This window comes from Dasypus novemcinctus, chromosome 15 (assembly GCF_030445035.2).
Source record: "Dasypus novemcinctus isolate mDasNov1 chromosome 15, mDasNov1.1.hap2, whole genome shotgun sequence".
In the NCBI taxonomy this organism is placed as follows: Eukaryota; Metazoa; Chordata; class Mammalia; order Cingulata; family Dasypodidae; genus Dasypus; species Dasypus novemcinctus.
Genome location: NC_080687.1, coordinates 7,279,068 through 7,293,105, shown reverse-complemented (window position 1 = coordinate 7,293,105; position 14,038 = coordinate 7,279,068). Strand labels below are relative to the sequence as shown.

The 14,038-nt window shown below is 37.1% G+C and overlaps 1 protein-coding gene across 6 annotated transcripts in view; it reads left to right on the top strand.

Moving 5' to 3' along the window:
• Window positions 1–14,038, top strand: part of FRY (FRY microtubule binding protein) — a 443,412-nt gene that overhangs the window by 298,604 nt on the left and 130,770 nt on the right. For all 6 annotated transcript variants that reach the window (XM_071208166.1, XM_058276985.2, XM_012519809.4 and 3 more), the window contains 3 exons: window positions 1,047–1,218; window positions 7,614–7,746; window positions 11,318–11,425. In XM_071208166.1, the coding sequence (XP_071064267.1) occupies window positions 1,047–1,218; window positions 7,614–7,746; window positions 11,318–11,425 (413 nt within the window). The remainder of the gene's footprint in view (window positions 1–1,046; window positions 1,219–7,613; window positions 7,747–11,317; window positions 11,426–14,038) is intronic.

Below are 14,038 nucleotides of genomic sequence, written 5' to 3'. Positions count from 1 at the left end.
TTTAGTTGGCCAGACCACACCTTAACTGCAGTAACATCTTGAAGAGATCTTATTTATTTGCAATGGGTCTGCACCCACCAGAAAGCAGATGAAGACCAAGATCATGTCCAAACTGGGGCACACAATTCCATCCCCATAAATGGGAATAATCACATCTTCCTTACACAGCTGTGTAAAAGGATTACAGTTCATGAACATTTCTGGGTACATTTTAGGGGTAGTAAATGGAATTATCGTTATTAGTGCTGGTAATTACTGTTTTCTGCTATAGGTAATAGTCTACTTTGAAAGTGTATTACATCACAAGGTTTGAAAATATAAATGATTGTAAATGTTTTCCATGTGGCTGTTACAGATGTTTTGGTACCTGCTCACCTTTTAAGATTAGCGCTCTGGAGCACAACTGTCTTGCTGAGTCATCTTCAGAGCCAATGGCATGCTTTCATGAGCCAGAAGAAGAGAACTATCTGGCCCAAAATGGCATGTTTTCTTATAGCCCTCCCTTGGTTTCATCAATATCAACTTCTGTAGCCCTGAATTTTTAAAATTTGTTTCCAAACATGCTGGACTTTGTAGATGAAAAGTCAACACCTGCAGTTCAGAGCAGGTGATTTTCACTTTGTATTTCACTTCTGGAACCCCTGTTTGTTTTCAGTCTTCGTGAACTAATACATGTGACATCTGTCTTCTTCTGGAAGTCTCCTTAAGAACCTTTCTTTCTCTCAGATTGCCTCATTTCAGCTGTTCCAGAGGATGAGTGCCTGTCCCTTTGAGGTGCACCCAGGATCCTCTGAACAGAAAGGAATAAATGGCTATCTCAAACAAACCCCCAAATTTGGTGAAACCATCCCAGTTGCTTTCTTGTGATGCTTCAGTAAGCAATGACAGACACTGAATTTTATTTTCATAGATTTTTCCCAGTCCTCTTGTGATTTTGTACTCCTCTCCCCGTTCTAGTCTAGATGGTGAGCCAAGCTTCACTTCTTTAAAAGACTGATGTCTTACTCCCTCTAAAATAATTGAGTCTTTCCATTTATTGTGAACAGAGAATGAACATTGGTCTAAGGGCATTCTTGGTGATAGCAGACAGCTTGCAGCAAAAGGATGGCGAGCCCCCCATGCCAGTGACAGGAGCTGTGCTCCCCTCGGGAAACACATTGCGAGTAAAGAAAACATATCTGAGTAAGACTTTAACTGAAGAGGAAGCCAAAATGATAGGTGGGTTTCACAGATGTGTTATGACGCCTTTACAATGACTAGAAGGTGGTTATCCTTAACGAGATGCACTTTTAGAACTACTTTTATAAAAGTAGCTGATGGAATATTCCAACATGAACACTTTTGATTGATTTGTGTTGTTTTGTTTTATAGCCCTTTAAACTTTTTGGAACTTCCTGGTAAATATTTTGCCATTGAATGTTAGATTTTTATTTGTGGTATTTTCTATTCTCTACTATTGATTATCTACATTTTGCAGTAAATTTTTCAGACATCTGTGTGGTTTGGTAGATAATACTGTTTATAAAACAAACCTGTGTGTGTATAATAACATGTATTCTTTCATTGATTCATTCATTCATCCACTCATTTTTAGTATTCATTTCCTTCTTCCTCTTTAGTAAAATTAGTCTAGTCCATGTTTTAAATCTCCCAAAACCCTAGCAAGCCAAATTATATACAATATATATAATTATGAATTATATATATAATTCATATATATTTGAATTTAGACTACACGAGATTTTTTAAATCTATCTCTAGTAATCTAAAGAGATTTTTTTTTGCATTTATTTATGTCTAATGAGTACTAGAATTTAGAAATCAAATAAAAACTTTGTTAAGATAGTTCCTGGGTTCCAAAGTCATGAAAGAAATACGTGAGGAAACTTTTCACTTTTAAATATATGTTTTTAGTTATGCAAACCTAGGATGCTTTGAAAAAGATTTAATGCATGAGAAATAACTATTAGTAATTTTTTTTATATTTTTTAATTTATTGAAGTATATCACTCATATATAAACATACATAAACCATAAGTGTACAGTAATATTTGTGAACTTACAAAACAAACATATATAACATCATACAGGACTCTCACACCTCACCCTACCACTATACTTTGCACAGTTGAAAAACCTTTTTAACTAATGATTAAAGAGCATTGTCAAAATATTACTACTAACCAAACTATTTTCCCCCAACCTGCACTATTATATTATTATCTTTATATCATTTATATATGAACATACATAAATAGTAAGTGTATAGTTAAAGTTGTGAAGTTATAAAGCAAACATGCATAACATCATATAGGGGACCTATACATCAACCCTGCACCAACACCTTACATTGTTGTGAGATGTTTGTTACAAATTATGAATGAATGTTATCAAAATCTTACTACTAATTATAGTCCTTATCTTATATTTGGTGTATTTTTTCCCCCAACCCACCCTATTATTATTTTTAAATATATTTTTTATGACAGAAGTTGTAAACTTATAAAACAATCATGCACATGTGCAGAATTCCCAAAGAACCACCCCTCTATCAACACACTACACTGTGGTGGAACATTGGTTACAAATAATATAATATCATTTGATTGTTACCAGGTCCATAGCATACATTTGGCACACATTTTCCATACTGCCCCATTATTAACACAGTACATCTTTGGCATAGATGCAAGAATATTATATTATTACTGCTAACCACAATCCATAGGTCACTGCAGTTGGATCTTTCCTATGCTTTTCCACATTCCCACCACCCTGCAATAGTGATGTACATTGCTCTAGCTCACAAAGAACACTCTTGCATCTGTACCATCAACCACAATTCTCATCCATCTCTTGGTTTATGGTGCTATTATGTTCCTAGAATATTCTCTAGCATTCTGTTAATTGGCATTTACCTCCCTAGACTACCATTTTCAGCCACATCCCCATTTATAAACTAGCTGTTACTATGTGTTACCATCCACTGTATACATTTTCACACTTTTACAGTAAAGCTAATTAAAACTTCTACATACATTAAACATCAGTAGTCCATCTCAGTCATCCTCTAATCTCCTTTAAGAATCCACCACCTACCACCAGTTCTTGAAGCTATTTTCCTATAATTGCTTCTAGAAGCTTTATGGTTCTTGCTTTTGTTTTCAGGTTTTTGATCCATTTTGAGTTAATTTTTGGATAAGGTGTGAGATAGGGGTTCTCTTTCCTTCTTTTGGCTATGGATATCCAGTTCTTTCAGCACCATTTGTTGAATGGGCTGTTCTGCCCGAGCTGTGTGGGTTTGACAGGCTAGTCAAAAATTTCTTGACCATACATGTGAGGGTCTGTTTCTGAACCATCAGTTTGCTTCCATTGATCTATGTGTTTGTCTTTAAGCCAGTACCGTTGCTGTTTTTACCACTATAGCTAGGTAATATAATTTAAAGTCTAGAGAGGAGAGTTTGCTTTTCCTTTTTAAGATGTTTCTAATTATTCAGGACCACTTACCCTTCCAAATAAATTAAATAATTGTGTTCTCAATTTTTTTTTTAAATGCTGTTGGACTTTTTATTGGGATTGCATTGAATCTGTATATCAATATGAGTAGAATTGACATCTTTTTTTTTAAAGATTTATTTATTATTTTTATTTCTCTCCCCTTCCCCTCCGCCCTGCCCCAGTTGTCTGTTCTCTGTGTCTATTTGCTGAGTGTTCTTCTTTGTCTGCTTCTGTTGTTGTCAGCGGCACGGGAATCTGTGTTTCTTTTTTTTTGCGTCATCTTGTGTCAGCTCTCTGCATGTGCGACACCATTCCTGGGCAGGCTGCACTTTCTTTCGTACTGGGCGGCTCTCCTTACAGGGCACACTCCTTGCACATGGGGCTCCCCTACATGGGGACACCCCTGCATAGCATGGCACTCCTTGTGCGCATCAGCACTGTGCGTGGGCCAGCTGCACATGGGGTTTGAAACGCGGACCTCCCATGCCCTAACCACTGGGCCAAGTCCACTTCCCTAAAACTGACATCTTAATGATATTTAGTCTTCCAATTCATGAGCATGGAATGCTCTTCCAGTTATTTAGGCCTTTTTAAAATTTCTTTTAACACTGAGTTACAGTGTTCTGAATACAAGTGCTTTACATCATTGGTTAAGTTTATTCCTGATTGTTTGAGTTTTATCTATCATATTTTATTTTCACCACTCTTTTGATACTTTCAGTTATTTTTATTGACATACTCTCCATTTCTAGATTCTCTTCTAGGTCCCTCTCTCCTGTCTTTTCGTTTCAGGCTCTAGCACACCCGTTAGAATTTCCTGAAAATATGGTCTCTTGGTTAAAAATTCTTGCAGTTTCTGTTTATCTGTGAATATTCTAATTCACTCTGATTTTTGAAAGACATTCTTGCTGGATATAAGATTCTTGGCCGGAAGTTTTTCTCTTGTAGTATCTTAAACATATCAGACCACTGTCTTCTTGCTTCCATGGTTACTGGTGAGAAATCAGCACTTAATCTTATTGGGTATCCAATGCTGTTCTCAGAATTCTCTCTTTGTCTTCGGCATTTGACATTCTGATTAGTATGTGTCTCGGAGTTGGTCTATTCAGATTTTTTCGGATGGGAGTACGTTGTGCTTCTTGGACATGGATATTTATGTCCTTCAATAGGGGTGGGAAATTTTCTACCATTATTTCTTCAAGTATTCCTTCTGTCCCTTTTCCCTTTTCTTCTTCTGGGACACCCATGACATGTATGTTTGCACATCTTTTGCTGTCGTTTAGTTCCCTGAAACCTTGTTCAATTTTTTCCATTCTTTTCTTCATCTGTTCTTTTGTATGTTCACTTTCAGAGGCCATTTCTTCAAGCTCACCAATCCTTTCTTCTGCCTCTTCAGATCTGCTATCATATGATTCCAGTGATTTTTAAATTTCATTTATTGCAACTTTCATGCCCATAAGAACTGCTGTTTTACTATGGATGCTTTCAAATTCTTCTTTGTGCTCATCCAATGTCTCCTTATATGCTTAATCTCTTTAGCCATCTCAATGAATTTATTAAGGAGATTTGTTTGAACATCTATGGTTAGTTATCTCAACTCCTTTATGCCACCTGGAGGTTTATCTTGTTTAACTGGTCCATATCTTCCAGTTTCTTGGTGTGGACTGTAATTTTTTATTGGTGTCTTGGCACCTGGCTTACTAGAGTATTTATTCTGTGTGCAGTTTTTCTCTTTAGTTTAGGGCTTCCTATCCTTTCTCCCTTGCTGTTTGTGCAGTAGGAACCAAGAATGTAATTGGCAAGCTGTGGAGGCTCAAGCTGCCCTCATTACCCCAGGGACCAATGAAGCTTCTCCCAACTTTCTCCTTTGCCAGGGGTAGGGACAGATTCACAGCTGTGTGGAATAATCCAAGTCATGCATGCCTAGACTACAGTTGCCCAGAGAGACTGATGAAGCTTCACATTCCTTGTCCCTTTCTCCCCTGCCTGGGGCGGGGATGGAGCTACAGGTATGGGCAGCAATCTATGCAGTGCAGGTCTAAGATGACCACCATTGTCCTTATAGACTTCTGATTATTCTGTCTGTGCCAGTCAGAGATACCTGCAGTTACCTGGATAGGCTGGTACAGTGCCTGCCAGCCTCCTCCCTGCCAGAACTGGAGCTGACATTTAGGCTGGGGCTGCATGCTTAACTGGGTAAAAGAAACTGGTTCCTACCATCTTTGATTTTCAGTAAGACCACCTTCCCCTCAGGCTGGTAGCATTGTCAAATTGGTGGCTACCAGCTTCTTTCCCACCTGGACAAGTTCAAACTTTAGCTGTTCTTAGGATTATACTCTAGCCAACCAAATCCACCAATCAGTAGCTGAACTCAGTGGCCAATTGTCTCCTTCTCCCCTGTTTTTGGGAAATGGATCTTCAAATTCCAGCCACAGAATAGCTCCTGGCTAGTGCTGTCAAAGTAGGATGATCACTGGCCTCCTTAACTTGGCCAGTAATTTCCTGGAGAGGCTGGGGCAGGTCCCTGCAGCTTTCTCCCTGCCAGAGGTGAGGGTGGGGCCTAGGCTAGAGCTGCAATCTTATCTGGATAGAAAGATGCCAGCCCCCACCAGCACTGGGATTTTCAGTCCGTCCTGCTTCCCCTCATGCCAGCCATGGAGTTAAGGTGGTGATTCCCAGCCTTTTTCTGGCTTGGACAGTTTTAAACTTCATCTGTTCTTAGGATTATACTTTAGCTCGCTGAATTTATTCATCAGTAGCTGAAATTGGTGCACAACCTTCTCTTCCTCCCCCATTTTTGGGAAGTGGAGCTTTCGATTCAGCCATGGAATAGCTTGTGCCTCTGGTTGAGAATGGGCACTGGCCTCCGGGGCATGGAGCACTCTACTATGAGTCTTCTCTGCACATGGGCAGTCTCCTCTTTCCATTCCTTCAAGTATGTTACGGATGCTCTTCTGGCCTCCTGGAGGCCAAGCAGGTGCTTCAGCTAACTCCAGATAGCTTTGGGTGTTTAATAACTGCCCTGTAGCAGGAGCTGACTCTTGGACCTTCTTACTCCGCTGCCATCTTGCTGGTTGTTCAAGAAATAACTATCAGTAATTATTTTTAAAGTACAAATTTTAAATAAAAAGCTGTTTATTTTTCATTTCTGTAGTGTATCTATGAAATACATATACATATATAAAATATGCATGCTATTCATATTTTCTTGCACTGTAGGACATTGATACTATGAGAGCAGTAAAAATAAGAGAGTTAAAATACATTTTTGCCTCATTTGAGAAGTTATGGTGTAAAGTCATTTTTGTTTATTTCACTAAAAAAATTCCACACATTTCAGAGAATAATATAACATTATTAAAATCCTAACACAAATTGAAAATTATCCTTTACTCACATATTCACCAATAATGGTGAAGTTTCTTATGTTATCTAGGAACATAAATATTCAAAAGTAAAACTTGCTACTTCCTTGTTACTTTATTCTGGAAATTTTTTCCTTTGAATATTTGAATTCTGACTAATTGAGTTGAAGTGATTATTTATTGAAAACATACAAAATGCAGGGCACAATGCCAAGATCTGCAAAGGAAGAAGTTGAGTTGGACTCAGCGTCTCTGCTCAAGGAAGTCATTAACTCACAGAAAATCTTCAGTAGAAAATGTTACCAAGCATAAATAAAAACATCCAGCCATAAAAAGGAAGGAGGGTCCAATCTATGCTACAACATGGATTAACCTTGAGGACATCAGGTTGAGAGAAATAAGCCAGACACAAAAAGGCAAATATTGCTGATCTTGCTTATGTTACATAACTGGAATAAGAAAATTCATGTAGATAATAGTTTACAGGTTACCAGGGGTCAGGGGGTGAGAGAAGGGAGAGTTATTGCTTAATGAGGACAGAGTTTCTGTTTGAGGTGATGAAACAATCAGTGTGATGGATGTTGGTGACGTGCCCATGTTTTCAATATAATTAACACTGCTGAATTCACTTAAAGTGGTTAAAATGGGAAATTTTGAGTTGTATATATGTTACTAAAAATGTTTTTAGAAGTGGAGTATCATGCTTCGATAGATTTAGTCGAAGGTATAATTATAATTCATGTTTTTCAGGCATGTCATTATATTATTCTCAAGTACGAAAAGCTGTGGACAACATTTTGAGACACCTTGATAAAGAAGTAGGAAGGTGTATGATGCTAACCAATGTCCAGATGTTAAACAAAGAGCCTGAAGACATGATCACGTGAGTATCAACAAGGACTAGGTTTGCAAAAGGGAGTAATCAAGCCTCTGGTACATGTGGTTCATGCTTGCAAAATATGCAAATAAAAAATAATTTTGATATCTGTTAATAAAAAGATGAAGACTTGGTTTGCAAAAGGGTTTAATCAAAAGACTCCAGTACAGATTCTTCTCACTTACTCTTCCCACTTCTGTATTTTGTTTGCATCTTCTTAGAGTCAGTATTCTAAGAAATGTTAAAGATGGTAGAAATACTTTGACAATATTTGACTAACTAAAAATGGGTTCGAATCTAAGACTGATCTACTTTGGATATTTCTCAAATATCATTTGACCAGTAAGGTAGAAAATGGGGCCCAAAGAATCGTTTACTGGCCCACATTTTTGCAGAAGTGATGATTTGTTCCCAAGCTCTATCACAACTTTTGTGATAGAGTGACATCACGTTTTTTCCTGGCATTCCATCTTTATGAACCTCAAGTTTTCTTGTTTCCAGTGACAGTTTCTGAACTCTGAGTTAAGCCTGCTTAATCCTCTCCACACAATTGTGCCAGAGTAATGTATTTTAAGAAAGCATTTGTAGCTTTGAATGTAGAAATCAAATGTCCTTAGCCAAAATTGGAAGCTCTAAATTTGTAACTAGAGTTCTACAGAGGAAACTTGTACAACTTGTATTTGTTATTTTTTATTAATTGTGGCAGGAACTAGTATTAGGTTATAATTTTTACATTTTAAGAAAGTTTAGACTTTGTTGGTGGGTTGTGTTACATTTGGGAGCTGTGGCATAAATTATCAAAAAATAATTAGGAAAATTTTCTTTGTCACCCAGAATATACATTCCCAAATATCAGAATTAATCTGGAAGTTGTTACTTATAGAGAGAATTTCATAATGTGGGTTTCCATTTTTATTATAGTGGAAAAGTGCTCATAATTTTTTAAAATTCAAGAATACAGGAGCATTTTAAATACATGTTTACCGGTATATAAAGTTAATATGAAAGCCTCCTCTTCATACTTGAAGTCTATAGCTATTCTTTGACTCAGTGTAATTCCTTCCAAATGTTTTCCTATGTAAATATATACATCTATATAAACACACACTTTTTTAATAAAAATGGGATTATACACTGCATATTTTCCTTCAGCTTGCCAATCATTTGATTTAAACAAAACAAAGATCATGATACTTTAGATTTTTCTTCCAAAATGATAGCAGAATTGAGATTGGTCAAGGCTAATAGTAAATATATATTTACAAATCTGGTTCTTACCTCACAAATTGCCAGATTGTCAATAAACCTTTAACCTCCTTACTCTTTACTCCTTGAATATATTAAAAAAAATTACAATTTAAATGTGGAATATAGATAAAATGTCTATAAATCTTCTACATAATGTTTCCTCTAAAAATATTAAAGAAAGTAAAGACCTTTAAAGATGAACCATAATCAAAGACTTTATAAAATGGGGTCAGGACCAAAATAATATTTACTAGTAGTAGTACAGGTTTAACTATAACTGTAAATATTTTATTTGTATATTTACCAGTGCCTGAAACTTTTTCTAAGATTCTTCTTGACTTTTCCTGTTCAGTCATCTTAAAAACCCAAATAAGGCTAGGAATATTTTTCAGATAGGCTGTAAGGCAGATCTCTGAGTGGAAAATAACTAATTGCTACATTTCTTTAATGGAAAAAAAAAGGAGAAACATTAGGGAATCTTATAAGCATTTAGAAGAACAGGGTGGAGGCCCACATCAAGCCAACAGAAACAGCCTTTTAAGCCGATATTTGAGATTGGTCGACCACTTTCCCAGGCCCTACTTAGGGCATGAATTTGAACACTGAATATTCTGTGTTGCTACATTTTCCATTCCTCAACCCTTTTGTGGTTCATGCTAGCAAAATATGCAAATAAAAATAACGATTTTGACATTTGTTAATAAATTTCTCTTAATTATGTTATTTTAGTGTTTCATATGCTTCCCATAAAAACCCAGAAAGCAACAACTGCAGTAGTAAAAAGAAACCATTACAGTTTCTAATCCAGGCTTGCTTTATCAACTTGCAAGTCTGGCAGAGTTCACTTCACACATCAGGCCAGGCAAGGTCATCTGTTTTCCAGCAGATATGAAAATAACTACAGCTGTGTGAAACATCTGGTGAGCAAGTAAAGAGCACTGCGTAGTCTACTCTCTGTGCTTCAAATGCACAATTAGGAGGGATCACGAGGCCCTGCCCGCCCCCCATCTGTTCAGGACATCATTTGAAGACTTCCCTTCCCTGGAGCTGATTGAAGACCATTGAGCTATGCTCCCACTTCCGAGTCCTCATGGATCTCATATGCAAGGAGTATGGAAAAGAACAGAAAGTAATCTTGCCATTTTCCACAAAAGCAGAGTAATTTTAGAAGTCACCACATATGTGCTGTATTTTTCACATATGTTGTAATTCATATGTGACAAACTTACAAAAGCACACTGAAAACCTTGCCACAGAACACAGCTGCTGTGTGATTATGATCCTGAGATGACAGAGAACGAGATCTGCTTATTGCTTTTCTGTTCTGCTCAGTTTTTGTTCCAAGAGTGAAGTACATCTATGCTACTTTGCATTTTCCTTGTTGTCTTTGTGTCATAAGAGTGTGTTGATTTGGTGCCAACTTTATATTTACTGTTAGAAAAATAAATCATCAAAATTTAAATATGTTTTTTATTTTGTCAGTTAGGTTATTTGAAAGGTTTAATAGATAGGTTAGTTGTTCCATAAAGGTTATTGATAAATTACTGATTAAGAATCAAACTGTTACCTATTTAAACAACTAAAACTTGAAATTATTGTAAAATTTCCATTTTTCTTCAGATTTTTGAACAGAACATAGAAGGCAATGATTACTGTTAAGCATTCATATTCTCAGGATTGTATTTTAAAACGGAATGCATTCTCCTTAGAGATCAGGCCTGTCAGTGTAATTTTAAAAATTAAAAATGAATGCACAACTGTACACATTACAAGATTTTACTTGTCATTATGAAAGATTTATTTTGGAAGAGCTTTGTCTTTTTTTTAATTTGGCAAATGGGGGCATAAATCATCAGGGAGAGAAGTTTCCAGATGCCATGCCCATTAAAGGCATCATTCAGTCTATATGTCAAAATCCCATTTCAAAAGTACTGATTGTGGGAACTACTGCAATTTATTTCCTACATGTTGATGAATTTAAGCATTCTTATAAATCTGGTGTTTTAAATGCAGCCCACAAGGACCAAACCCCATGGGATTCAACTGAATGTCAAGGCATACGATAGAGTGCTTTTGATGCCTGCATTTTTTCCTTTCAGATTTATACCTCTGTCTTACATTTCCATTTTTAAAAGTACTCTTAGAAATGGCCATACTAAAAAAGAACATAAACATTTGAAAATGATTTGGGGCTAACAACAGACTATGCTTCAGTAGGCCTGGATTCTAGTCTTTGTTCACTTATTTTATTGAGATGTGTATATGTATGTATATATTTGAATTTCTACAACCTTTTGACCCATGTTTAAACTTTGTTTTTAAATTCTAGGGGTGAGAGAAAGCCAAAAATAGACCTTTTCAGGACCTGTGTTGCTGCTATTCCTCGGCTGCTTCCAGATGGGATGTCGAAACTTGAGCTTATTGACTTGCTGGCTAGGTAGGTGAGAATAGTAGTGGGCATTATTTGAGCAAACTTGATTTTAATCCTTTGTCATGATTCCTAACAAATAGACCAGTCTTTACTGAGTGAGCCATTAGCTAGGTACTATGTATGGGTAGGGAGGAAGAAATATATATATATTTTTTAAATTTTTCACATGTTTCACAAGGGGTTAAAAAATCCAATTTTGCAGCTAATACACAAGCATATAAAGAGGTAACTAACAACCAAAGGCCCAGAATCATGCAAATTAATGGCCTAAAAAGAGTGATGCTTGAGTTCAGCAGGTAGAGGGATGACTGTGGACTGGGGAAATCCACAGAAAACTGTTGGGAGACAGTGGAACTTGAACTGCCCTGGAAAAAAAATGGTAAATTTCAGAAAGTAAAGGGAGAGCCCTGAGCAGAAACTGCAGTAGGAAAAGGAAACCGTGTGCCAATTACAGTTTCTAATCCAGGCCCGCTTGATCAACTTGGAAGCCTGGCAGAGCTCAGAGGTGGTACCAGCAAATGAGATGAGCTTAGCAGAAGAGTTCATTCAGAGTCTGATTCCCAAGCCCAGATCCACAGATGCCCACAGACTCCCAAGATCCACAGATGCCCACAGACTCCCACAGACCCATGATGCCTGCTGCTGGGGACCTTAGGCTGATTTTAGTTCTGAAGAAAGCCTGCCAGAAACGGCACATTTATCACCCCCCCCCCCCCATGCACAGGCCACCTCTACTGACTAAAGTCCATTTGCCTTGAATGGATTATATTGTAATTTAATAAACTTAGTTATCTCATGTTAATCTGAAGATCTAGTTGACAGTTATACATGTCTTTATTTCAGAAATGAAAAGTGAATTATTACCTAACTGCACTTTGGATGGCAAAATCATTGGAAACATGGGATGCAACGAAGGGAATGGAATGAGGTAGAACAAGGCGTCCTTAGTTAGAAAAAAACAAAGACAAAAGTTCTTGGAAACCTAGTGATGACTGAAAATAGAATGAAGACTGGAGAGGTAGATTTTCAGCTAATCTTAATTGTTAGCTGAGGCATGTGGACTCATGAAGTTTTTAAGCAAAGAAATAACATGATTAAAATGTCATGTTAAGATGGCTAATCCTACAATGGTGGACTAGAGGAAAGCTTATAGGAGGGTGACAAGTATGGGAATAACCTAGTTCCCCACATTCTCTAGCCTTCTGAGAGCACCCTTCCCATCAATACCCAAATAAAATAACTCAGCCTTCCATCCCACATAACTACAGGTCACCAAGTGGCCTTCCCAAGGCCTCTGAGTGTCCCATGGAGTCCTTATGTTCTCCGGGTCATCATGGTTCTTTCTTGCCCTGGACAACCAAATTGGACTTCTCTGTTTGTTACATCTTACTCTCAAATAATAGCTTTTATATCTCATTCCTTTTTACTCCAAGTATGGACAGACATTCCATTTCTTCCCCAGCACAGGGATGATGCTAGAATTTGAAGTTTACCGAAGGTCTGAGGCTTCTGAAATCACTTATTCCTCCAGCATCATTCTCTCTGAGCAAAGCCTTCGGCCCTCCTACTGGCTTTTTCTACCTATCGTCACTACTATCAGCAACCTCTAGGCTATTGATCCTTCTTCTGTCTTCTATACCATGTTTAGGATGTACTTTAAGAAGAAAATGAGCTTTAAAAATTGCAGTCTAGGACTTTGCTGAGGGAAGTAGAGTTTAAGCAGCTACCAGTCAGAAGGAAAACAAAGAGCATGATCATTGGAAGAAGGGAAGCAGTAGGAAGAGGGTAAAATAAACTTGGACCCAAAAGGGATTTCCACAGTTTAGCAGTTCCTCAAAAAGTTAAGCTTTGAATTATCATATGACCTGGCTCTTCTACTCCTAGGTATACACCCAAAAAAATTGAAAGCAGGGACTCAAACAGATATCTGTACACCAATTTTTATAGCAGCATCATTCACAATACCCAAAAGGTAGAAATAACCCAAGTATATATCAACAGATAAATGGTTAAACCAATTGTGGTATGTACATGCAATGGAATATTATTCAGCCTTAAAAAGGAAAGAAGTTCTGACAGGTACTACAAGAGAAATGAACTCTGATGATGTCATGCTTGTGAAATAAGCCAGACACAAAAAAGACAAATTTTGTATGATTCCGTTTATATGAAATATCTAGAATAAGCAAATTCATAGAGACAGAAAATAGGTTCACGGTTACCAGGGACCAGAGAAGGAGGAGATGGGAAGGTATTGTTTAATGGGTACAGAGTTTCTGTTTAGGATGATGAAAAAAGTTTTAGTGATGGGAGGTAGTGATGGTAGCACAGCATTATAAATGTAATTCCTGCCACTGAATTGTACACTTGAAAGTAGTTAAAATGGGAAAATCTATATTTTATACATATGTTACTATAATAAAAAGCAGGGATGATTTTCTAGAGATCTCTGTGGTAGGTACAGTTCTGAGTGAGGAGAAGATCCAAGGAGGACCAAAGAGTAGGATTTCCAAAAAACAATGAATATAATGACTTGGGGGGTTGGGGAAGCTGAGGAATAAAGCAACTCAGACACTGTAAGTATCAGGCACACAAATACTGAGTGTCCTTTGAATACAG